Here is a 27052-nt window from a genome sequence, read left to right as displayed (position 1 = left end):
GTCTGGAACAACAGTATAGTGAGATAAAGGCATTGCTACTATACCACTTAAGTCCACAGCAAACATGAGCAGAAGATTAACATCAGTGCATTTTTATACGCCCCAAACCCTATAACTTTCATAATCTTGGACATTCACAGAGGACTGGTGTGGAACATGCATGCTTTGGAGAAAACTCAGAATCAACAAAATATTTCTGTTTACAGATTTTATATCTCTACAAAATATTTTTCAAAAGATAAACATTTTATTTTAAGCACTTTAATTTTTGCTAGAGCTAAAATTGTACGATGTAGCTGATAGAGCAATGATAGAGCAATGTATCTGACAGAGTAATATCAAACATACTACCTGATACGCCTCTGCAGCTGAGGTTAACACCTGCTCCACAGCACCAACGACAAAGACTCCCTTCTTGATATGTTCTCTGAGAAAGAGTACAGCTGAAGCAGAATCCAGCAAATCAAATATCTGTTCATTGTAGATTTCAATAAACGAGCACTTACAGAGAAAACTTTTACCAGTACCAGCCTGTAAAACATGGAAATATCTATTATAGATATATAGCGTTTATGAGATCTGGTCTCTAACACAGTATGACAGTTTGTTTCATTTCCTTCACATATATATTGTACCTTAACACCACTTATGGTGCCCAGAGGGCTTTTTTTTATTTAACCCAGAAAGATAGCTACCTTCAGCATAGAAATTTAAATTTTTCCATTGGCGCTTGTTAATTAACAAAGGATACTAAAATAAACGTAAGTGATCCTCATTGGTAAAGTAGATGCAAGACAACCATAACACATGAAACTTGAGCACCATGTGTGTCATTTTTACTGATGTAATTTATGTAATTTATTCAGCTACTTCATAAGCAAGACATTTATGAGACCTCAGTAATACAAAAGTTTTACCTTTTCTTTTTCACGTTCGATTAGAAAAAAGAGATATTCAAAGCTCCGAGGAATGACTCCTCTCAGGTTATGAGTGAAATTATCAGAGTCAGATGGCCCTAAAGAGATTTAATTAAAAAACGACATTTTGTAGGTTTAATTAAGAAATGCTATTTGACAACAGCAGTTGATTGGCTCTCTCTTATACCATTATACAAAACTGCAACTACTAGTCTTTAGCCAATAATTCTTGGCAAAACAAAGGAGGAGGAAATCAAGCTATTTCAGTAATAATATTTCAGCTGGTTTTGCTTTGTCAATTTGCATTTTAAAAAATCTAAATTAAAGTAAATTAGTGCCTGTGAAAGGCTGAGAGATTTAAAGTCTGGATACTAAAGTCTACTTATTCATGGAATAGGTGCATACACAGCCCAAGAAGTAGCAGGGCAAACTTCCCATCACTGTGTCTGCCTCAACCATGGTCTAGAAGGATCACCTCAAGGATTGAGAGTAATTCAATTGCCTTGTTCATCCAATCCTTAGCCAGTCCCTGAGCCATGCAGTCCTTTCAGTCTGATGTTTTTGCAACTGTCCCTCTGATGTAAAAGAAAAAGGGAGACTGAAAAATTGTTGTATTTAAAATAACCAGTGCTATAAACAGCACAAGAATACGAAAAACTTTTTATATACCGATGGACCTTAAATTCCAGACTGGGAAGACACCTTTTGAAAATGTCAATATATATATTTTAACATAGAAAAGAGGTGCCTACCAGAATATTTTCCATAAATTGAGAGGCTGGGAGCCAAAAAGGGGAAACTAAAAAGATGCTTTTACAATTTTGTAAAAGCCACTTGACTACCAATATTTGATTCCATTGGGCTATTTTCTCCTGCTGAAAAACGGAATGGATTTTTTCACTTCAAAGAAAAGACGACGGTACCTATTCCCATTCTCTGGGAATGTTGTTAGAAAAAGACAAACTACACAAAGAGTGCTTGCTATATAATCCCAAAAGCAATAACATTAAAAAATTACCTGCAGAAGAATGTAAAACCAAATAACATAATTTACAGAGCATAACAAATATTAGCTGTTTTAAAACTAAACCACATCTCAAAATTTGTATTGAGAAAAATTCTGACAATTATAAATTAGTCTTTTATGCACTTACCCATCATAGTAAAAGTTTTCCCAGACCCAGTTTGGCCACTAAAGAAGAAGAAAAAACAAAAACAAAAAAACCCAAATAAGCAAAATTTTAATTTATCAATGACATCCCTCATTTACCTGCATTAATGCTAACTGGCAGTTTAACAGGGACAAATTATTTCTCATAAGTTGAAGATATGAAAACACTCTGTCAACTTGAAGTCTACCATTGTTGTAAGTAGTGTTATTGTAGCCATGTTGGTCCCAGGATATTAGAGAAGTTTTGTGTAAGCTTGTCTCCCTTACCAACAGAAAATGGTCCAATAAAAATTATTACCTTACCCACCTGCCTCTCTAATATTCTGAGACCAACTCAGCTACAACAACACTGCATTATAGGTAGGCAGCCTAAGAAATATTGAATTAGAAATTAAGTACTCTTCTACATTTAAATTGAAAAAAATATTTCACCATGTCACTCTTTGGAATGCTGCATCAAGTGAGAAAGCAGCCTTTTTTATTTTAAACAAATACATCAGGGTATAACTTCATGCTGTAGTGTATCAATAAATATCAATTGATTTAAGTAAGTTTTTACAATTCTCATGTTTAATATGAAATAAATGTAAATGGCTTACTATGCAAAGATGGTTCCATTGTAACCATTCATACAAGATTCAACAATGTTTTTGGCTACACTTGAAAACACTGATTCCTGGTGAGAAAAAGGACAAGGAAGCTGCCATTAAAATTTCATAAACATAAAAGCTGCAAGACTTTCTTCCCCAGTATAAGAAAATCCATGATAAACAATGTTCTATACAGAGCTTTGTGTATTTATATATTAAATGAGGCATAGCCAGTCTAAATATACCCATGACTACTTGGTCCAATAAAACAACAAAGCAAATGCACTAACAGGCCACACAATCCTTTACTAACACTGACTGCAAAACAATTAAGTGAACTTGGTTATGGTATTGAATCAATTGCTCTGTGTTATGGAATTGAATACATTGCCTAACTACTACTACCATCTATTTTCATGTATTATTCTGTTAGGGTTACAACAGTGGCCTTCAGCTTATGCAGAACATTGCTGTAGGAGCAGCATATATTATAGGATCATAATATGCCACCTATCATTAAGCACAATTTCCCACCAATTTCAATACAAATGCAAATTACAATTCTTATGAAGACTTTGAAAAGAGAAATTCTTAACACAGTGGAGAGAAAAATGAGAAAATAAATGCACCTTGATAGTGTAACTGTAGCTGAGCATTACCAGCCTTGTTACTGAAAAAGCCAGGCAATTAGATATTGTACAGCCATTTTTTTCATATTTTAGTGAGTTTGTCAACCATTTTTAAAGCCCTTACCTGGGTTGTGTCCATATTTGCTACATGATCAAAAGTGAAGATCTTGGGCTCAGGTTTTGAATGCAGACGAAGAGTGTTTGATGAAAGAACTGATAAGCACAAGCCTTGATCCCCGTCAGCGAATGCAGCTCCCTCTGAAGGGGGACGTACTCTCACATAGACCTTGATGGCATCACCTTCAGTACTAATGAAAGAATATTTATATAGAAGGCTGTCTGAAAACAGGTCTGTCAGTTATTTGACAAAATATATGCGATTACAGAAGTCAGACTGAGTGGGCAAACTCATGCAGAGGTTTACCCTGAAGTTGTACTAAATCTAGACAACTGCTATAAGAGAGACCTACTGCAAGATGGCATATGATACCATAGCTGTTTGATGCAAAGTTTCCTATACCTTCCTCTGAAGCATTTGGTGGTTGGCCACTATAGTAAACAGGATACTGGACTAGATGGGCCATGAGTCTGATCCAGTAAGGCAATTCCTATGTTTCTAACCACTATCATACATTTAACTGGCATGTCCTTCTGGGTACATAAGAAATTAGTCCAAATACAGTTCTGCATATGATCATTTCATGATATTAAAAGGGATCCCCTGAGGGCTTAATATAGTGCAATAAAAAAACCCAACATTAGGGTAGTAGATCCTGGTTCTTGGGTCAGCAGGATGACAGCCTCAAACTTGGATATGCAAATTGCTTCACTTCCGAATGCTTTTCTAAAAACTGATTATAGATTAAGCAAGGTCAATTCTAACACTGCAATGTTAAAGGAGAAAAATGTGGTTGGAAGAACTACATTTGGAAGTGGAGGATAATTACAGTATCAAATGGGGTGAATGGAAACAAAAAAATGTCATATACATGTCAGCCTTTTCCCACACAGCCCTTTAATGTTAGTATAATACAATACTTAGTTAATACATAGTTAGTAATAGATAATACTTAGTTAATAATAGAAGTTAATACAATAATTAGCAAATAGTATTTTACCTAGCTGTATTTGACAGAGGTAGTGTGGCATCACGTGAATCTCCTGCTAAAGAAAAAAAAAAAGGGAAAACATACAACAGATTATTAAAGAAAACAATTTATGGCTGTCAAAAGCAAACAATGTATGGCTTTTTTATGGCTAAAAAAGTTTTGCAAGTGATACTGAAGGAGTTCAAATTGGAAAGATAAAACAAAAATGTTTAAATGACTGTGAGGTTATGTGCAAGAGTCCTGCAGAAAAAAATTCAGCTAACATTTTCCTTTTATGCATATTCAGCTTCATGTTTCTTGCACAGATAATATAGGCCCAGATGCTGCAATGAAAACACCTGTGTTTAACTTTATGCATGTGAGTAAACCTACTGAGTTGAATGGGACAGCTCAAATGCATAAAATTAAGCAGGTGCACGTTTACACAATTGGATCATAGATTTCAGGTGTAATTACAGATTTTGAATAAGTGGAGTTTTAAAAATCTTTAAAGCACTATACATAGACATTGCACTATACACATTTAGTTTTGACACCAGCAATGTGAAATTTCAAAGAATGTATCAAAAGCTAAATAGCTGATTTATTTTTATTTGAACATTTAAAAAAAATATACTAAAATCAGTGCTATAAAGGATCCAATCCTTCCCAGTGTGTCACCATCTTTTGACATATTTCTTCAAAATTCCATTCACATAGAGATATGTGTAGCTTCTAATAGGAGGCAGCTATGATGATTTAATTATTCAAGAACAATTCTAATCTATAATCATTTACCTAGTTTGTGAAATGATGAGTCATGAATACTCTATAATAAATACCATTAAGGCTCCCTAAACCAGCACAGATTTCATCGCAGGATCAAAGCCGAAGTCTGCACTTTAATGGTAGACGTTATTGACATCAGGGTGCAGAGGGGCTAGACTTAAAATGAGCATGTTTGATACATCAATGTGCATCTGCCACTACGTGAAAAATAGTCCCAAATGTACCAATGAACTAATATGCAACATAGCCAAAAAAATTGTAAATCAAATAGCACAACATAATTAACAAAATTAAAAATACATATGAAGTTAATAGCATTTCATCATCTAGATTTATAGGAGATACAGTGTCTGTAAGTAATCAAAAGCTCAATCCATATATCTAACTGCTTGCATTTTCCATTTTAAAGCGACGTTATCAACTTAAATTTCATATTTGTAGGAAAAAATTGCATCTACTTTGTGTTTACAAGTAGCATCTCAAGTTAAAAGTTTAAATAATGATCCTGTATTTATTAATTTGTTTAATTTGTGTATTTGAAAGCACTGTATAGTCAATATGACCTCAACTTTGCAATTGTCTGAACACAGGCCAGGACCCTTGCACCTGTGTGGAGCACCACAGAAAATCACTGTGTATCTGTGTGGAAGCAAAGATGCAGCTAATGCAGTAAATTGCAGAATTATAGCCATATCTATTTGGATGACATTTCTTAGGTTCATAGGCCAGAATGGACCATTGTGATCATCTAGTCCAACCTCTTCTATAGCACAGGACATACAACTTCCCCAAATACTATAATTTCAGGAGCTATCTTTTAGGAAAACATCCAGTCTGGATATCACTGTGTACACTGACCATTCCCCCTTTCCACCTAGATACAACAATTTAAAAAGTCTCTTCCCTGAAAGCCGCTATGATCAGCTCCCTCCCTGCCCAGAGTAGTGTCTGTCTCCTGGTCCTATGCTTCCCAGATACTCCAGCCTCCTCCCCAGTCATGCTTGCCCCATCTGCCCCAACCCATGCAGGAAAAATCATTGTTCCATGGAGGTGGGCCAGTAGTCGAGAGAATCAAAATCGATGAGTCAAGACCATGCACCTTTCCTGAGCAGAGCAGTTGTCTAGGACAGTGTTTCTCAACCTTTTAAGTAGCAAGTACCCCCTAACTTCTGAAAATTTTAATAAGTACCCCAACAATCAATTTTCCTCAGGATTTTATATTTACAGACTAATGTGAGCCATATGTTGGAAGAAGGGCTGAGTATATAAGGCTGTGATATGACAGATGTCAGATCAAGTGTGGTTAGGGTTACCACCTTTACATCAGGGATGCGCAACTCAAGTATGTACCTGGGCCAGAGGTGATGTTGGCCAAAGCTAGGGGGCTTTGAGCGGCATGCCAATGCTGGGGAATATAAAGTGCCATGCCAAATTTTTTGCCATAGATTTGAGAGGAGGAAGGGGTGAGAGACAGGAAAAGAGGGTAAATGGTGAAATCTGGGGCTGTCATAGTTGTTAATTTCACAGCTCAGCTAGAGCTGTGAAATTGACACGTTTTCTGGGCACTGGGCTTTGAGCCAGGGAGGGGGGCTGCCACCTGGGCAAGTTGCATGTGGCTGCCACCTGGCTGCCAGCCTGGGAAGTGGGTGACTATCACCCAATCTGAGCTGGGGCAGAGGAGGCTTCTGCGCCGGCTGGGACACAGGGAAGTAGGCAGGCAGATGCTGCCCATCTTCAAGCCAGGGCGCTGGAGGCTGTCTCTTGACTAGGAGCCAAGGTGCGGGTGGCTGCCACCCAGGTGCGAGCCCAGCTCGCAAAATACAGGAGGCTGCCACTGGGCTCCCACCTGGGAGATGGGACATGGCAGGAAGTGGGGGGCTGCTGCCCACCTCCCTCAGAAGCTAGCGGCTGCCACCTGCCTTCCAGCTGGGAGCTGTGACTGGACGGGAAGCAGGAGGCTGCCACCCACATTCCCCAGAAGCTGGGGGCTGCCGCCTGCCTCACAGCTGGGACCAGACTGGGAGCGGCTGGCTGCAACCTGGCTTCCCGGGACTGTAGTGCCTGCCACCCTCCTCCCAGCTAGGAGCTGTGACCAGATGAGAAGTGGGCTGCTGCCACCCGCCTCCCCTTCACTGTTTTTCCCCAGGTACTCCCTGCCTGTGTCTCATGTACTCCCAGGGGTACACATACCACAGGTTGAGAAACTATGGTCTAGGATGCATCATAACAGGTTGCCCCCAGGCATGTTTAGACTTTTGTTCAGCCGGAGCTAGAGATTGGCTTACAGAAGCAATGAAGTGTGCCAATCTCATGGAATATGCTGGGGCTCTTGGAATCCCTCCACTTTCTTCCACAAGCTCCCAGGGTGCCACCCTGCTATTTCCCTTTATTTCCTTACAATCAGCCATCACCTCCCTCTGCTTTTCTTTATTCACCCCTTGTGCCATACCAGCAGCTCTGTATCTCTCCCACGTCCCCTTTGTCCCCAATGCCAGGGGCTCTGTTGTGGGTCCCGCAGGTCCCCTTCCTCCCATATCTTTGTTCTCTATTCTCTTCTTTTCTCCCTATTCCAGGGGTTATCTCACCATTACATACCACTGTGCCCCATTCTTCCCCATGCCAGGTACACTATGGGTCCCCCATTCTTCCTCCCCATGTAAGGGACAGTGTGTGCCTCCCCATTTCCCTGCCTCTTATTATTATTTCTTTGCTTTCTGTCTGGGAAACAAGCCATTCAGGCTGTCAACATTTCAAACTCCATTGGGACAATGGGCAGAGAGGAAAAAGCCCCTTAGCTGAATGCAGGGTCTCACTTAGCTCAGCCAAACACGGAGCTCGTGATTTGATACGCGGGTCCCTCCGACTCCCTGTCGCAAAGAGAGCCTAGGCGGATATTGACACAGGAAACGTTCAACCCCCAGCTGCCTGCCGTGACTGCGCTGCCCAAGTGACAGCAGCCCTCAGGCGGGTTACTCCTCACTCGGCATTTTCACGCAATTCACTCGGGAGATGAATGGATGGACACAGCGCTAGGAGAGAACGGGGTAGCTCAGAGGGGTCCGCTTTCCCTCCGGATTAGCGCTGCGTGGAGACAGCAGCTCTGAAAACCCGTTAGGCAGCAAGATTTGGAGTGGGTGCGGGGGGGGGGGGACGTTAGGAAATATTGCCCAGGCCCGAGGCTAGCTCGGATCGCTCTCACTCCCTGGGAGGGAAAGACCCTTCCCCACCGCACGCGACAGGGATCGATGCCAAGCGGTTTCTAAGCAGCCCTTTTAGTATAGACAAACCCAGACCACCGGCGGGGCAGGGCAGGGCAGCTGAGCGAGCCGCCTTCGGCACAGCGAGCCGCCGGGCGCCCTGGCTTTACACCCCCAGCAATGACCCCTGCTCCGGGGGGGGAGAAAGGAGGAGCCCGGCCTGGGCACCGCAATGGCGGAACCGGGGGGGCCCGTCCCGTCAGCCGGGGGGGGGGGTGGAGCCAGGCCGCCTGGAGCCCTCTCACCTGGTCCCTCTCACCTTTGGTCCCAGGAGCCATTGTCCGCGCAGCCCCCTCCCCCACCGGCGCGTTCCCTCGCCGAGCCGCCGGCGCGGCGCGAGGCCCTCCTCTCCCCGCACTTGAAATGATCCCAGGGCTCAAAATGGCGGCCTGTTTGAATTTGGCGCTAAATGCCCGGAGCGGGCGGGGGATTGGGGGAGGGCTGGTCTCCCGCTGTGACGTCACCACCTGGGCGACCACTGCCGGGAGAGCCACTCCTGTCACGTGACCGGGGAAGGGCGGGGTCTCCGCGCGGGTCTGGCCTCCGCCGCCGCTGTCAGTTTCCCCTGCCCGCTGGCCTAGGCGGAAATGCGTCATTGGTCTCGCGCCGCCGCCGCCGTTATCGCTACCGGTGGTTGTTGGTTCTTCTCTGCGTAGTGCGTGGCCGCCATGAGCAAGAAGAAGACGCAGGTCTCGTACGTGCGGCCCCCCGAGCCCGCCTTCCTGAGCCGCCTCAAGAGGGAGGTCGGGTATCGGGAGGGGCCCACGGTGGAGACCAAGGTAATAACCCGCCCCCGTTCCCCGGGGAGCCCGGTCACAGCCCGCCCCGCTGCCCAGACCCGGGGCCAGACGCCCTGGCCCTGGACACCAAGTGAGCCCCGGCCCGAGGGAGCACGGCCGCCCCCCCCCCCCCCGGGAGCTGCTAAAATCTTCCTCCCCTGCGCCCCGTCCCCAGCCTGTGGGGGAGCCTGGGTCCCCCGAGCACGGCGTTCGCAGGCTCACCGCCCCCTTGGCTGGGTGCAGCTCAGAGCCCCGCTGCCCCGTGTGTGACCAGAGGCGGCGGGAGTAGCCGCACAGGGCTCCACATCCCTCGCTGGCACTTGTCATCAAGGGCCTATGACCCACGGTCTGCTGCCTGGGGCTCCTGTAGGGCAAGATCCAGTAGCATTACATCGAAGGGAGCTACCCAGGCCTAGGAGCACCGGGAAAACAACTGAGGTCAAGGCTTATTTCAGGGCCAAGGGCTGTTATTGGGGTTCCCCTTTTCCCCTCTTATATCAGCAGCCAGCTGCACTGAGCAAGTGGATAATGTTTAAATAGAAAAACAACAGAAACTGGAAACCTTTCAAACCCTGAGATGTGTAATAGGGGAATTTTTAAAGGGACATTCAGTTTAAAACTCTTCTGTTGGACAGACAGGCAATTCCTAAGATCATTTTTCTTGATAATTTCCCCTGTTTTTCATTTGTTTACCTTGTACATTTGACAGCACTTTGTGCGTAGTCATTTTCACTATTCTTCTTCTTTAGTCAGTTAGTCCTGTTTAGTTGTTTGTGTTGTTGGCACAGAAGTGGGGAAGAGTAAACACTTTATTTAGAAAATGGAAAACTGACTAGAAATCACAAATGGGCAGGAGGGACACAGGCAGCTGTAGTATCTGAAATTACTTTTGATTCACTTTGTTTCAAGTGTACACTTTCATTTAATACTGTTATTTTAAAAACTGTGTGTATAGTTTAAAGCAGCCTTGTAAACTTTCCTGAAGCTTATAACGCAAACTCTCTACTTTTAAAAACAAAAATGTTCTCTCCACCATTTTACCATGCTTCCAAGAGGAAGAAAATCTAGCTGCAGTTGAGCTCCTTTTCTCTCTCTCTCTTTCCCCTTACTGTGTTGTCCAGAAACTATCCTGTTTGTTTAAAGTGAGCACTTGAGTATAGGGGTACTATCTTCTTTAAAGGTAGACAAATGAAAAACTGAGTTAATTTTATCTAAAGCCCTCATCAGGTGCTAGCTTGTAAGTATCAGACCAGTGCTGTAGTTAGCTGAGTAAATATTAATCATTATTTGTATTATGGTAGCACCTAGAAATGGACCAGGCCCTATTGTTCTAGGCCAGGGGTGTCCAAACTTTTTTCACCAAGGGCCATATGCGATAAAATACACAAACAGCCGGGCCACTCACTCGAGATGAAGTACGTATTGCCTCACCTGGTTTATTTAAGTAAGTAAACTAAATCAATCAGCCTACAACACTGATTTTCATGAATGGGATTTTTTTTTTTAGAACAAAAAAGGTTGGCAGTTCATTCTCTAAACAGCTGCCTCTGATAGCTTCTGGATGGTGGTCCTTCTTGACAGACCTGGAGGGGGTGGGGATATAAAATAAATTATATACTATATTTCAAGCTTGTTATGCAAATAAGTTTGGATTGTCAACAGATCAACTAATATTTGTTTTAAAAATGCTATCAACATAAAATGATTACATTTATTAAGTAATAGGGCTTAATAACACATGGAACGTGTAATATATTTTGAACTCAGGGGAACACGGTTGCGCTCAGTGGGAACAATGAAGTTGTGCTTTGGCCTGCAGGATTGCTGGCAGGTCCGGAGTCAGTTTTGTGGTTGAGATGTGAAGGACGTCACAGAGATGGTCGTTGGTCATTTTGGTTCTCAATCTGCTTTTGTTCAGCGTCATCAGAGAAAATGTTTGTTCACATATGTATGTTGAGCCGAACAGACTCATCATTCTTTTTGCGTGGCGTCTCATCAGAGGAAACTTGGCTTCTTCCAAGCTCCGGTAGAAGTCAGGTAAGGAGAGAAGCTGATGTTGATTCTTCAGAGAATCATCACACTGCATTTCTATAAGTTCTAATTGCAGACTCTCTTCCACTTCTTCTGCATTTATCATGAAGGGAGTCGCGAACAGCTTGATATCGTTCTCAATGGTAGAAAAATCTTGGAAGTGCTGAGAAAATTCTGTCATGAGAGATGTGATCACAGACACATATTTCCCCTTTTTATCAGTGAGATCGGCCTTTGGAAACGCAGATCTGATTTCGGACAATGTGGGGAAGTGCGCGACATTGAAGGTGCGCAACTGTGCCAAACAGTCGGAGCTTCACACAGAATGCTTTCATGTGTGCGTGAAGCTGTGGTACGAGTTGGTCTTTGCCTTGTACGTTTTTGTTGAGTGTGTTGAGGTGTTCAGTGAGATCAACTAAAAATGCCAGGTCTGCCAACCATAGAGGGTCACTCAGCTCGTGAAGAGGTCGGTCCTTTTCTTTCAAAAACTGGTCGATCTCTGATCTCAGAGAATAAAACCGCCAAAGCACGGAGCCGCGACTTAGCCAGCGCACTTCTGAATGGTAGAGCAGGTCCCCATATTCAGCATCAACATCAGTTAAGAAAGTTTGAAATTCTCTGTGGTAGAGTGCTCGTACTCAAATTATGTTTACCATTTTCACAACAGTGTTCATCACATCGCTAAGCTGTACTGTCTTGGCACAGAGTGCTTCTTGGTGGATGATACAGTGCATTTTAACTGCCTCACCTCCGCTCTCCTGCACCTTGGCACACACCATAGAGGCCATTCCTTTGCGCTCGCCTGTCATAGCTGGAGCTCCATCCGTTGTAACTCCACACAACTTGTCCCATTTAAGTCCTATCTTGTCAATTGCATTTGACACAGCTTCAAAAATGTCTTTACCCTTTGTTGTGGTATTTAGACTGCTGAGATCAAGCAGCTCCTCCGTAACGCAAAAGTTATTGTCAACTCCCCGCAAAAAAATTAATAACTGTGCGGTATCTGTGGCGTCTGTGCTCTCATCACATGCAATGGAGTAGAAATCAAAAGCACACGTTTTGTCTGACAGTTGATGTTTTATGTTGGCTGACAAGTCTTCGATTCGCCGCACAACTGTGTTTCTTGATAGGCTAACGCTGTCGAATTCTTGACTTTTTTCTGGGCACATTATTCCTGCGACTTTAGTGAGGCACTGTTTTATGAATTCACCATCTGAAAAAGCCTTCCCATGCTGGGCAATGAGTTGAGCCACCTCATAGCTGGCTATTGTGGCATTTTCTTGAGTTTTTTTGGCCCAGGAAAAATACTGTTGTTGAGCTAGCAAGATAGTTGTCATCTGCTTAACCTTCTGTTCTCGTTCCACACCAGTGTAGGACATGTAGGTCTGATGTTTGGTTTCGTAGTGTCGTCTTACATTGTACTCCTTCATCACTGCGACACTCTCATTACAAATCAAACACACACACTTCCCCTTGACTTCCATAAAGAAGTATTCATTTTCCCACCGTGTCTGAAATTTTCTACACTCACTTGCTATCTTGCGTTTCTTTGGTGTTGTCATTTTCAGTGCGCTGTGGCAAAATTTTTCTTTCCTTAATTTTGTTTTGTAGAGGAACTGCCTTGATCAACTCAGTAGCTCCACCTAGAGTTAAAACCAAGAAGTGCAATACAGCCAGGTTTCATGTGCGGGCCATATTCTGGTATATTTTTGGAATTTGCTGCGGGCCAATTAAAAATGGATCGCGGGCCGCAGTTGGCCCGCAGGCCGTAGTTTGGACACCCCTGTTCTAGGCCATTGTGCAAACAGAATAAGACAGTCTCTAAAGTACATCTTATATATTCTACTCTACTCCAACTATTGGGGAAAAAACCAGGACTGTAATAAACACACACAACAAGGTCGTCATCGCTAACATATAGATGCAAGGATACCGTCAAGACAGTAGTTGCACACTCATTTCTGTTTGCCTCTTTATCCAATATATACAATTTTCTGTTACCCTAATGGGCTAACACATTGCAGCTCAGACTCTCTTAGCTTCTAGTTGCTAATGACTTTTAGTAGCGGCAGCTGGCTGCTAGGGGCCTGTCATTGGGCCCAAATGTGTAAAATGAACCCTGAAGGAAGAGGCAAAAGGAAGTAACCTGGCCAAACTGAGTCCCAAAGTATTTGACTGCTGCCGAGTGATAAAGTTATTTCAGGTATTATACCTGCCCTGAAATCCCCGCTGATGTTCTTAAAAACAAAGCAAACAAACAGAACCCACACACGCAATTCTCCTTCCATTGCTATGTGGAAAATCCCACAGACAGGAGAAAAAGAGTAAAAGACATATTGTGTATGCCTAAAGTGCTGTTAAATGCATAAAGAGCCTGATTCTATTCCCGTTAAAGTTAATGGCAAAACTCCAGTTGACTTCAGTAGCACAGGATAAGGCTTAAAGTAAACAAACTAGGAAGAAATATCTTATTACAGAATGATTAGAGAAAAATAGTAAGCAAAGGTGTTACTTTTAACAGCAAAAAAACAAACCCCACAACAGTTTTTATATAAAAATGATGGTTCCTTCCTCTAGCTTCTAAACAGATATTTTAAAATCCAGCATTGTCATTTTTCTTTAAAAAACAAACAAACAAAACACAACTACACTACCCACTGTGCTTTGTAGTCTGCTTTTGCAGAGTTTGCCAGCAGAGGGAGCATGTTAACCAAAAAGCTGTTTCTGGACCTTTGCTGTTGTAATGGCTGAGGTTACTGATTATACTAAACAATCAAGCAACCAACCAAAGGGGGAAGGGAGCCATGTTGATCAGAGTTTAACTGAAAATGTAAATATTTGCCCAATAGAAAATTGAGAGAATTGGTATGGGAAGGAATGTCTTTACATCTAAAAAAAGTATTAAAAATGTTTGTTTTTTGTTTTTTTAATCAGACTTTAACATAAATACTTCTGGGATGATGTGCTACATCATTGGAAGATAACTGATGTTATTCTGAACCTGATGTCATGCTGATTAGTATGTCTGCTGTTCTCTTGGATGATTTGGCTATAACTTTGGACTTTTGGGGCAGTGCTTGTTGCGAGGGCTTGACACTGAAGCCCGAGTCTCTCTCCTAACTGACCTTACCACAAATGTTAATTTAATATAATGATCAGAGTTTGCTTTTATTTCTGGCTGTCTATTTCTAGAGAGAGCAGCTTCCGGTTCCCGAGGAAGATGGTGAGAGTGGCAGTGACAAAGAGGATGAACAGCCACAAGTTGTAGTACTGAAAAAAGGGGATCTGACCTCAGAAGAAGTGATGAAAATTAAAGAGGAGATAAATGATGCTTCAAAATCAGGTATGTAGAAAGACACAGAGTGGATTTTAAAATATTAATCTTTTGCTTTATATAGTTCAAAACAAAGAGGCAGTAAGCAAATAAAGGAACAAATTTGAAGTTGTAAGCTTAATTTTCTACATTTTCCTGTGACCTGTGATTCACAATTCAGAATTCCTCATCTAAATAGTTTGCCCCAGTGGTTCCCAGGCTGAGCTCTGAAGTCCACATAGCATTTGCCCATGATCTCCAGAGAGCTGACTAGTTACATGGTGCTGACTCTCTGTGTTTCTAGCTGTGAAATAGCAATAAACTAAAAATACCATGGTTGTGTGGAAGTCATTTTTGGTTTCTTCCCCCCCTCACCCTCAGTGCTAAAAAGGAAATGGTGAGAATATCACTTGTTATGCCTGTTACACTTACTAGAAACAATAAGAAAGTTATAGAACTCTCTGGAAGTCTAGATGGGAAGAGGTCTGGATAGAGTTATTGGTGACAGAAGAGAAGGGTATAGCTATTGTATGGAATCAACTGTCATTGGCTGTTGATGAGAGAGGAGTGGGTGGAGATTTGACCTGCTAGTGGGATTTGGGTTGTTAGAATCTGGAGGCTTCTGAAGGTGGGCAGGACATCTTGATTGCATAGCTCTCTATAAAACTGGTCATCTTTTTCAGTCTTCACAATGCTGAATTCACCTGGTGGTAGCTTCTCATTGTAACTACAGTAAATGTGAAAGCTCCTGATCAATACTACATATTGGTAATTAATGGGTAGCGACTATCAGATATCTGAATGAAAGTATCAGTTCAACAGGTTTAAAATTGAAGGAAGAGGTAGCAAACAAGCAATTGAATAAATGGAAGTAAATAAAATAAAATTATTCTTTGGTAAATTGTAAACCTTGACAAGAGTTAAGAATCAAAATAGAAGAGATTTGTATTCCTCTTAAAGTGCAGAAAATCATTTTCTTCAGACTCCCTAAGATCAAACATTCCGTTTAAAATAAGCCAAAAGACAGATTTGAATTTAATAAGAAAGTTGTAACATTCTTTGGCCCCAAGAACATTATTTTGAATGTAGCTCAAATGATCAATTTAAAATAAATTAATTTGTTCTCCAGACAGATCTTAACTCATGTACACTATAAGATGATGCAAGTGATGAAATAGTAGAAAATTAAAGGAGGCACTAAAGGAATCCAGTGACTAATGGAAGCTGGTTGGTCGAATATGATAAATGATTCAGTAATGGCAACAAACAAGTATGGAAAACCATGTTCTTTCTTAACGCTGCTTTTGATTCTGTGTCTGTAAAGACAACTATGGAAAATTGTATCCAAGTTGTTGAAGAAGCCATCCAGGAATCCAAAGAAGAATATACCAAGGAGGAGGTCTCTCTAATTTATTGGACAATGTAAGTAAAATGAAATGAAGGAACTTAGCTATATCTGTTCTCTTAGAAGGTTGATTGTATACATGTTCAGCCAAATATTTAAACATTGTCAACTCAGGACACATTTCAAAACATTGTGGAAATTCAAAAATTCCTTTATAATCACACGCTGCTTCATGGTGTTTTTTTTTTTTTTTTTTTTTTTTTTTTTTTAAAGATGCCCCAGCTTAACAAAAGATGTTGGAACTCTCAAAGGTTGTGGCTCTACTAAGTATGTTGAAACTAGAAGAAGCATGAAAAGGACTTCAGTCAAATATAGCATGCATTTACCCAACAAGGAACTATTTAGATAAGAACTAAACATGTAAAAGTAATTGAAGGAGGTTTGGGAGGTTTTGACAGATTACCAGCTGATGACATTGCTGTCTCAGTGGAAATCTCTTAACAACCAAGAGCTGGAACTGCACAAGGGGAAAAAAATTATTCAAAGAAGCCAGGAATCTTTTCTTGTTAATCAGTGTGATTTCCCCACACACCCTAAAATACAAAAATCTCGAATTTCTTTCTTTTCTACCATTTAAAGTAGAAGATACAGATTTGTAGTAGAAATCTGTGCTTGTGAAGGATATTTTCATAGTTCATTGCAGCAAAATTGTGGGAAATTGTAGAAGTAAGATTATAGAAAAGACAACAATTGTATTCAGAGTTCTGCCAGTTTTTAAAAGATTTTTCATTCCTGTCCAGCCAGTAAAGCAATTAAACTTTTTTGTTATTACTTTAGGATTGGGTTGGTCTGATCTTCATAACAGGCTAGATACTTAAAAAAGCAAATCACTTGGGAAAACACTCTCTAAAAACAACGAGAATCCTGTAGCACTTTAAAGGCTAACAAATTTAATATCTGCAGGTATAAGTTTTCGTGGGCTGCAACCCACAGTCTTTAAAGTGCCACAGAACTCGTTGTTTTTGCAATATACAGACTAACATGGCTACCCCTCTGGAACTCTCTAAAAAATACAAAAAAAGTGGTGGGCCTTACCTGTTAGTAGACTGTGGGCTCTAGTCACAGTATTGGAAACTCTTCAATTCTGAGAATGTGTGAACAGGTTTAGGCTTATTATTCATAAAGATATTTATTACTCCAGTATAATGTGCTTTCTGTTTCATTTTGTAAAGGTTTCATGGATTTTTCAGAAAAGTAGTAGGTTTTTTTAGCATGGCAAATACTTCAAACACTCTGAAAATACATTAGATGCTTTTCCAAGTATTACTTTTCCATGTAAACAATTGCTGTAACCGCCATAGGAATCCCAAATGATCACTGTGGGAGGAGAAGTGGTCTGCACAATCATGTCTGGAAAGGGAGGTGGTCCACACTATGAAAAAATCTGTGAATAACTTATCTACTCTAATAAGCAGAATAATAATGTGTAGAATAAAAGTAATATCTTTCATAAAATAGGGTCAGTCAGATAATATGCTAACTCACCTGGACAGTTCTGCCAGTGTAGCTTAGTCTTGAGCTTCAGCCCTCTGCACTTATCTCCCATCCTAATCCTTTTGAGTAATGACTAGTAGTTGTTGCAAAGTGTGCAGTTTTTGGTGATATGGCCGATAAGCAACAGCAACTAAGAGAGATCTAGAACCACTGTTGCAAGGGGCCACATAGTGATTACAATCAGGGTTTCTGAGCCACTACACTGTGATGACTGCTGCTATCTTTCCTACATATCCCATTGCCTTAGGCTGCTGACTCTTTGCTTGACTGCCAATGCAGTTAATATCAGTGGGTTCATCTACTGCCTTTTCCTTGTTGACTTGTGTTAACAATGGGAGCAAACAACATAAGCATGCTTTGCTTCTGTGCTGGGAGATTTCTGCTGTGAAAGGGCCACGTGAAAATTTCTGCTACTGTATAGATGACTGTGGTGGGATGGTACTGCAGCTCTCTTTGATCCTTTGTTCATCTTTATCCTGCTGTCCTAATTTCCAGTTAAGGATTTAAACTCAGGTCTCTGCTAATCTTTGGTACATGTTTAGGCAGCTGGCTAGCTCCACTCTTTATTAGAGGTTTTGAATATTGTGTTTGGGGGATTTTTTGCCAGTTATTTTTCATGTATAAAAATTAGCAAAATATCACAAAAAGCTTTTTGTAGGATAATTTGATTACATTTCTTATATTTGAAGTTGTCAACGTCTAAGTTGACAGTGGAATGAATTTAATGGATGATAATATATAATATATAGACAGCTAGTAAACTTGTATTCATTTGAAAACTGAATGGGGATGAAGGAAGTAAATGCCAGAATTAATGTTTCATTTTACCATGCAAGGATCAGAACAAAGGGAAACAGGTGGATCCCAAGCAATGTGTGCCCAACAACCAGATGTGGATGGAGGCTGATTTAAACTAAGGGTATTTTTGAAAGTATTCAGGAGTACCCAAAAATATCCAGTTTTGAGGGTCTGCCTTCTCATTTAATACGGCCACAGTGATTCTTCATTCCAAAGGTCCCTGCACTCAGGTGTCAGATTGGGATATTATTCTGGGATTTTCTAAACCTCATTTACATTCCTCCCTATATAGCTTTTTTCATTAACCAGTTTGACATGACTGTACCTTTTTATTTCAAGCTCCAGTCCTCCCTGTGATTTGCTTTTTCTGAAACCAATGAACTACACTCTTGCATTAATCTGGCAAAAGTAGCTGATTAATGTCCAAGCTTCACTTAGCCGCCTCCTGAGGCAGAACGAAATGTAGTAATGCTCTTACATTGGCTTTTTGGAAATACATTCATGGAGAATGCTTTAGCTAAGATTAACCTTTATATGTAATCTTCCCTACTGAAATCATTTTATCCATGGAGGACTTGCTAGAGGTTTTTAAAAAGTTGCTATATATTTACCAACAATCTTTTTGCTTAAATTTGCTTTCATGCAGAATTTTAAAAAGAATTACTGTAGGGTCAAAGGTAATGAAAAATAAAATTGCAGAAATGCAAAAATGTTAATTGGTACAAGATACCTTCTGCCTGCATTCATTATAATCTCTAGAATTCTTTTTTCTCGCTGCTTTTCTAGTTCATCTGGTCTCTGGGAGATTCTGATATATGCAGATGACCAAAAATTGGCAGCAAGTGTCCTTACTTATTTGAAATCTCTTAATATTATTCCAGGCTTCTTCAATTTGCTGGGGAAGGGGGAGAAATTCTATATGTTTTCTTGCTGGTGCATTTAAGCTCCCTTCTGGTCTGAAGGAGTTATTTTAGCACTATTTCAGTTCAAACTGCTGTTTAGCTGGTCTGTAGCCTTAGTGTAAGTGACTTTGATTTTAGCCATTTCTATAACCTTGTATTAAACATCAATTTTGACTTTCAAAAGTTTGCAGTAGCTTTTCACTTCATTTAGATTAGCTTTTTAAATGAGTGAAGCTGGTTATGTGAGGAACATCAGGTATCATGTCATTAAAATCAGTGGTTTGGAGAATTCCTGTAATAAATGGTTAGTGAGACAGATACAGAGATGTAGGGAGAAAGCTGAAGATTAATTCTAGGCTGAGTGAGGAAGCACCTTGATAAGATTATATTAATCAGTTAAAACACAATTGTATACACACCCTGGAGTCATGCAACCATGGAGAAATTCATCAGGTTGCTACAAATCTTTTTTAGTCATTATCATTAAAGGGGGACACACAACTTGAAGTCCAGTCACATTTATAAGAGTTTTATGTGTTACATGTAACTGAGTCTCTGAGTTTTTGTGGGGTTTGTTGCTGTGTGAATGACCCATGTAAATAGAAATTGACTGACTGTATAAGGAAACTGGTGAAACTGACTATAAACAAGTTGTGATCAAATAAAAAGTAAGCAAATTAGAGAAGAATGCTGTTTCCACCGCGTCTTTCAGTTATAGTTACCTTGTAAAATGTGACATAACAAAGAGGTAAGCCACATTTTTCAGAAGATACGACTTTTTTTAAATTGGAATTTTCAGCTCAGTTTTTGAATGCAGCCCTCTTAATCTTTCAAAATGTGGATTTGGGATCTAGGAAAAAGAAACCATGTCTAAGGTCACAGTACTTTAAGAAGAGCGTGTTAACGCGGTTTAGTCCTTATTTCCAGCAGTAATGCTTTACATTATTTTTTGCTCTTATTTGCTGACTTTTCTGCTGTTTTCTAATCTCTCAGCACGTTGTCAGAAATCCCACTTCTCCTGATTTGTAGTCCTGGTGTTGGTTTTTATCAGGTTTTAGTTTAAGAATTTCCAATGCTGAGGTTGCTTCTTTAATAAGTTTTTTACTGACCCTTTCTAGGACAGATTTTTATCAATTTCTGGAGGTCATCAGCATAAATACAAAAGATAGTGGAGACTCATCAGTCTGATGTAATCTGAAAAAGGATGAGATTAAGTTTATTACTAGCTGAAAGAAGGCAGTCTTGGCAAGCGTTAACAAATCTCAACACTGCTTTCCTTAAACATTTTAGATAAAATTGATTTAGGGTCTCATTTTCCTGTTCTCACTCTTTCTACAGATTGCTTAGGTAAGACCATATTTGCCATATTTCCTCACCTGATTCATTCTTTCTGTCTACCATTACTGACATATTTTAAATGAGAATATAGGGCTGTCTGAAATTGGTCTGATTTTTTTTCTGCTGGAAGGAGTGTCCTTGAACATCTACTAAAAACTTGATGTCTTTCTTGGCAGAAATCTAAAATCAGCCAGCTACTTCTGAATACTCCATAAACAGTATTCAGTCCTTGGAAGCCAGTGCTAAGGAAATTACAATTTTGTTGGAGTTCCTGATCCTTTGTGCCTTCTCTGGCATATTCTTCCTTATAAAGACCTTAGACCATGTTATAAAGACATGTCCCAGTTTCTCTACTTTATAAATGGGAAAACAAGCACAGAGATGAATTGACTTGCCACAGATCATACACTAGGTCAGCTGAAAGAAGAGCTGGTAATAGAACTTGGAACTTCTGACTCCCCATTCTTCTGTACTAGACTACGTTCCTTTGCTATATTTATTTATAGAATTTCCCCACTGGGACTAATCAAACTGAAACTGTCATATGTGGATCATATGCTGACTCCTTGAATGATGTTATTGAGTAGTAAGACAAGGTGGGGGAGGTAAAATTTTTTTATAGAAGCAACTTATGTTGGTGAGAAACACAAACTTTCGAGTTTGTAGCTTGAAAGCTTGTGTCTCATATCAGCAGAAGTTGGTCCAATACAAGATTACCTCATTCACGATGTCTTTCTAATAGCCTGGGACCGATGTGGCTACAACTACACTGCACGCTTACTGTGTAGTGGCATGTGAAGTGGCTGAAGTGATCTTCTATTGGACTGTACATAAAGCAAACCCCTATTTCCAACATAAGTTTGATAGTATTATCAAAAGATGATAGCAGGATAACTGCGAGTTACCATTACAGTTGCATGGAAGTGATGTTTGTCTAACATATCTTTACCTGGCCAAGGAATTACACTTCCACACATAGAGTCCGTTTTAATTGTAGATTTGGTTTGAACGCTCGTGAAATAAAAGTATGTAATACTTTTGACGCTTAATTCACGTTGAGTCAAAATATACTTGTGTTCACAATTTGATTTTTCTCAATATGAAAATAGTTGAGCAGTTTTATACCTGCAGATGCCTTCTGCATCAAAAGGTTGGTGTGTTCACATGATTTGATGGTATAGTGTTTAAGTTTTCAGCAAACACCTAGTTACTGTTCCATATAATGATATTTAGTTAATTTCACTCGATGTGCCGAGTGCAGTGGTCACATGTACCTTACTCCTAAGCAGAAATTTGATCTCTCAAGGTCTTGAAGAGCTTCAGGTACTGAGTTAGTGTATCCATAGAAGAAAATAACTTGTAACAAAGTGAATGGTCTCAAGGGTAGATTAATGGCAAAATGTCACTGTAAGACTGTCTTGCCCACTATAAAATATTAGTCATCACTATAATTGTTGATTTTGCCAAAAGTTCTTTACCCAGAATAATTTGTTGAAATATTTTTCTTTCTATAATAACTGTTTTGTATTATTACTTATTCCATATATTAAGCATGTAGTTTGTGCTGTTGTTGTTAATACAAATTTATGGTATGTGAACAATATCAGAAAGGGTGAAAAATTTATACTAGTTCTGTGCCCTAAGGTAGGAAAATTTCTGTAAGGACTATTTTTGTGAAGGTTTTGCCTTGAGATAGTTCAGCAACTCCAGGAAAAAAAAAAAAAAAACCAAACCCAACCCTAAATCCACTGCTAATGCAGTTGTTCCTCCACACCCTATCCCTATTACGTGCACTCCATTCCTTGATGTTCAGTTTGTGGGGTAGGCTATGTGCTAAGATTGATTCTGTCAGCTTATGCACGCAGAACACAGAAGAATTGTAGTGACCAGAAAAACTATCAAGGCTTTTAGGTCACAGACTTGATTTGATTCAACTGTTTATATTATGATGGACAAATTTTGATTATAAATATATTGTTGGTTGTCTTGTTTAAAAAAAAAAAGTCACTCCACAGAAATGAAGTAACCACTCTTTTTGTAGGACTGAGCAAAGCAGATTTTGTGATGCTGCTTTGCTTTTGCAGCAGCAATTTCCTAATGAATCCTATTCCCGCAGCTGTATTGACATGTATACAGAGTTTGGGTATGATGATATATGGTGCAATTTGGTAGTCAAGGATGGGGTATATTTTGGTGGAAACCTGACCAAATCTTTACCATCCATCCCAGAATCAGAATGAACATTTCTTAAGTTTATTTTTGTGTATTAAATACAAGACAAATTAATGAACAATAGGATTTGTGAACAACACAACTCTTACATATAATTCACAATAGGCCTGCTAATAAATATATTTATATTACTATGAAACTTGTATCTTATTCACATCTACTTTTGATATTAAGTTACTGGAAGATATTTCTTTAGCCATAATTTTTATTAATAGGAGCCCCCATTGTATTTTACAGTGCACAAGTATTACTCTTCTTCCAGAAACAAGAAGCTGCTGAGTTGATTTATTTTGTGCACAGTATTATGTCTGAAGTACCTGTTCAGTAGAAGTCATTGGCAGGATTGGAGCTCCTAGTCCTTAAAGGCTAGGTTTATTCCTGGAGAAGATTTCTGATGGTGAGAGATTTTTGAGGGGGTTTTTAGGTAATGTTCCCTTGATTACTTATGAATTACTAAAACTGCAGTCTTGAGTCTGACCTGCTCTGTGGACACATATCTGAGTTCTGATTTGGACCCTAAATCTGTTAACAGTATAACAATTGTTACAATCTGAGCATGCTTTATAAACATAGTCTTGGTCAATTTCAAATAAGATATCACAGGGCTTTCTATAACACAGGTTTTAATGCTGTTCCTATCTATAATAAACCGCACAATAATAGTGTTAAAAGGGCACAGAGAACATTATTAAATGGGGATCAATAAACCACAACCTTGTCAAACACCACTGTTACTTCATCAGGAAGCTTCTATTGCACAATTGATTTTAAAACAAATTATTGTACTTCGTTAAGAAAAATGTGCACAGCTGAATCATGATTTGTGAACGTCCTGTCATCTATAAATCGTTTCAGTTGCAAATCACTGCAGCATGAGGCTTTTTCATAACAGTGGTTTTGCATTAACCAAAATGCTTCAGAGATGGTACATTCATGCAGCAGTTCTTCTCCCCAACCTTGGTAATCCCAGAATATCCCTCTTTCATTTCCAATTCTTATCTTCCTTAGCACATGTAGATGAGCAGAATTCATTAGTCCTCACATGTTTTCAGGGTGCCGCGTAGTGACCATGCAGATACATTGCATGTAGATGTATAAAACAAAGAGACCTTAGAAAGTTATTTGTAAAACAACACAAGTAATGTCAAGGTTTGCGGGTTTGGGGTTTATTTAATCTCAAAGCAGCAACTGGGTACAGTTTATGGAAGAAATGCACATCATCTACCCTTTACCACAAAGATAAATTTACCAAAGATAGCCCTTCAGGGAGATTGGTGAGACATCAGTGAGGATGTATTATTCCAGTTTACAAAGGGTGAAATGGAGGCAGAGACGTTAAAGGCACAATTGCTCTATTTCTGCACGTGGATGGAGCTACATATAGTGTGTAAAAGATGGTTGCTAGCTCTGCAGCATGCTCCCTCTTCTCCTCAGAACTCTGGTTGATGACAGCACAACATCTACAGAAGCCATGCCACCGTGGGAGGAGGAGTGACTCAGGCAGATATGTGGATGCACTCCACAGAGCAGCCATATGAGTGCATCCAGGAAATCACTCCATGATGACTTTACAGTAAACAGGAAATGGGGCACTTTACTTTGGTGAATCTTTTATTTCAGAGGTTTTCTCATGCTGATCTTAACTGAGGAAGAGTGAAGTTCTGTATGTATAATCATGTAAAAGGAAATTTTGATTTTGGTATCTTTGTTATAGATAAAGAACCAGAGCCTGCTGATGGAAAAATTGTGTTCAGGAAGCCAGCTAAGCGTTCATCAGAAGAGAAATTTTCAGGCCTGACTGCAAGTTCAAGTAAGAAGAAAAAAGAATCAAAGAAAACTAAGAGGGACTCAACATCCCCTCAGAACACAGCTAAACAAATTAAAAATAGCAGCCTTCTCTCATTTGATGATGAAGAAAATGATGATTAGGAGTTGTACATGTTTTTATGTTCTGCATACTTTCCTTTACAAGCATTAGAGCAAAAATGAGATGCCTCTTGTGCGTGGAGACTGAGGGCCTGATTCTCCTCTTACTCTGGGGTAAATCCACTAATGTCAGAGGAAGACAGTATAAAACTGGCATGTGATGAGAGTTATGCCCTAATTTTTCAGTTCAGATAATACTTCATACACAGTATCTTTGGACTCTTTTTTAAAAGAGAACTTAAATGTGTGTTCAAAATAAAAATCCATACAAAAAGCCATTTAAGATCCCAAATCATTAGCAAAATACTTGTGTAGATGTAAAACTTACAAATACATTTGCAAACAAAATATTTTAAACTAATTTCCTCTATTTAAAATCTGTTTTCCCCCCCTTCCAAATTTACTTAGTGGCCAAAGACCTGAGTTCATAATTGTATATTTTTTTTACCTTAGAGTTGACCTCCCAAACAGTCAAAACAGTATAAAGACATGTGGGTTAAAATCTTTGACTCTTACTCAGGTACAACTTGTAGTTGTCCGTCATCTGTCCCGGTTCCTCCCCCCCCCCCCCCCCCTCCCCCAGTCTGTGTTAGGGTCCATCTTGTAATCCTTACCTGTATGACTCAACACCTAGTAAAGTCATGGGAGTTTTGGTTGCTGCCTTCAGTGGATGCAGATCAAGCCTATAAGGCACTGACTTCAGTGGAATTGCTCTGAGTAAAGTTACAGGATTGGATCCTTAGTGATTGCGCCAGTTCTTGCAAAGGAAAGAAATCTCTGAATTTGGATATTATGTAGGAAAAGCCACTTAGTTTTGGATACCATGATGATGGGCTAGGTATAAAAAACTGGATAGAAAGTGTATATATATTTGTAATTATATCTCTATGCATTCATGATTTGGGATCTCAGACATCTTATTGTAAAATAATTCATTTAATTTTTAAGCTACAGAAAACTGTTTAGAGTAGAATCGTAAGCAGGAACTGTTGGGGAAAGTTCTGGGTTTTTTAAAATGAGATATAAAATAAGTCAAGAAGTTGTGTAGCTGGGACAATATCAAATATATACTCTTCTACTGTCACATACAGCAGATGAAAGTGACCATTCTTAAATGGTTTACACACAAAGGACTCACTGAGAGCTGATGTGGTTTCCAGCAACAAAAAATCCTATTGGTACACTGTGTCCTTTGAAACTGTTTGGAAGCATTTTCTGTAATCGTATGTAACCAGGAGCTGATAGTAGACTGTTGCAGAATTATAGGATAAGAGGCCAGGAACCCAGTTCCTTGGTTATGTGACAGAACACGTGAAATGAATGGGAATGTAAAGCTTCATTAAGGAGCTGATCTAAAGTTGCTGTGTGAGACAGCTATTTTTAGTTTAACTTTGTTAATATTGATATTAAAACATTAAATGTGTGAAAGAATTTTCTTTTGTGCATGTTTTATAAGTGGTCAAAATACGTTTACATGATCATTTCAGTGGGTGACACAGGATACCTAATCCATCTGATTTGAAGCCATTTACACTGTAAATAGTGAATATGCCCATGATGAAATTTTATGTTGCCATACAACACCTGCAGTGATTGCAGTACCAATGACATCTCAAAACTATATTTTCTAATATATGTAATTTAAATGGGAATATCATTAGTGATTTGAATTTTTCTGACTATATTATACCAGTGTATTTTCTTCTATGTAGAACATATATCAAAGAAAATCACAGCAAACAGTTGGTAAGTTATGTGCTGCAACTGGCTAATTATGTGCACTAAAACTCATTTGAGTCCATTTTTTTAATATTAAATATGACCATGGAATATCTTAGAATGATACCCTACAACATGTTGCCATGAACATTTCAACATATATTTTCTTGGACTGAAAGAATAAATACTCTTAACTCACTGAAACCCATTTGAAAGAATGAGTTAATCTGTGTGTACAACAGTGCATACTTTAACGTTTTCTGGACCTATTTGTCAGCATAAAAATACTCTCTACATCTTTCTTATGTAGCCTGAAAGCTCTTCACATTAGATGCAAGGCAGTTCCAGGGACATGGTTATCAGGAGATAAATGCTTGCCAAGGGATCAGAGAGAATTTGGATTTACCTAAAAATTAAAAAGAGCCCCACAAACTTACAGCTTATTCTGCATGTTCAAAATAAGACTGTTTGAGCACAGTGAATAAATACACTTAAATAGAGCTGCTTATTGTGTAGTGAAAGAAATGTATAAGATTGAAGGGAGCATTATTTCAAGGTATTAAGTGTAGTATTTTTAAATCATGCATCTCACCCTCCTGGTTTGGTACAGTAATAGACTCACAGGCCCGGTTTAGTGGAAAAATAACAATGAAAATACATGCTGGTCTTGAGAC

At 39.6% G+C, this 27052-nt stretch overlaps 2 protein-coding genes across 3 annotated transcripts in view; one reads left to right on the top strand and one right to left on the bottom strand.

Moving 5' to 3' along the window:
- KIF15 (kinesin family member 15) overlaps window positions 1-8806 on the bottom strand; it is a 49665-nt gene extending 40859 nt beyond the window's left edge. Inside the window, exons 1-7 of one of the 2 annotated variants that reach the window (XM_067561602.1) lie at window positions 8701-8806; window positions 4426-4468; window positions 3432-3615; window positions 2688-2764; window positions 2072-2109; window positions 918-1015; window positions 352-531 (exon numbers count right to left, since the gene is read on the bottom strand). In XM_067561602.1, coding sequence (XP_067417703.1) covers window positions 352-531; window positions 918-1015; window positions 2072-2109; window positions 2688-2764; window positions 3432-3615; window positions 4426-4468; window positions 8701-8719 — 639 coding nt within the window. In that variant the 5' untranslated portion in view covers window positions 8720-8806. Of the gene's footprint in view, window positions 1-351; window positions 532-917; window positions 1016-2071; window positions 2110-2687; window positions 2765-3431; window positions 3616-4425; window positions 4472-8700 lie in introns of both variants that reach the window. The other variant, XM_067561601.1, reaches the window with a different exon arrangement.
- Window positions 8807-9010: 204 nt separating this feature from the next.
- Window positions 9011-26090, top strand: KIAA1143 (KIAA1143 ortholog). Its single transcript, XM_067561722.1, has 3 exons — window positions 9011-9220; window positions 14444-14594; window positions 24448-26090. Exons 1-3 carry the CDS (start codon window positions 9110-9112, stop codon window positions 24660-24662), a joined length of 477 nt encoding a protein of 158 aa, XP_067417823.1. The 5' UTR covers window positions 9011-9109; the 3' UTR covers window positions 24663-26090.
- The last annotated feature ends 962 nt before the right edge of the window (window positions 26091-27052 follow it).

This window comes from Emydura macquarii, unplaced genomic scaffold (genome assembly GCF_026122565.2).
Source record: "Emydura macquarii macquarii isolate MOO-44397 ecotype Brisbane River unplaced genomic scaffold, CSIRO-AGI_Emac_v2 contig_2422, whole genome shotgun sequence".
In the NCBI taxonomy this organism is placed as follows: Eukaryota; Metazoa; Chordata; order Testudines; family Chelidae; genus Emydura; species Emydura macquarii.
Note: the sequence above shows the minus strand (reverse complement) of the source record. Positions and strands in the feature narration are given on the sequence as shown.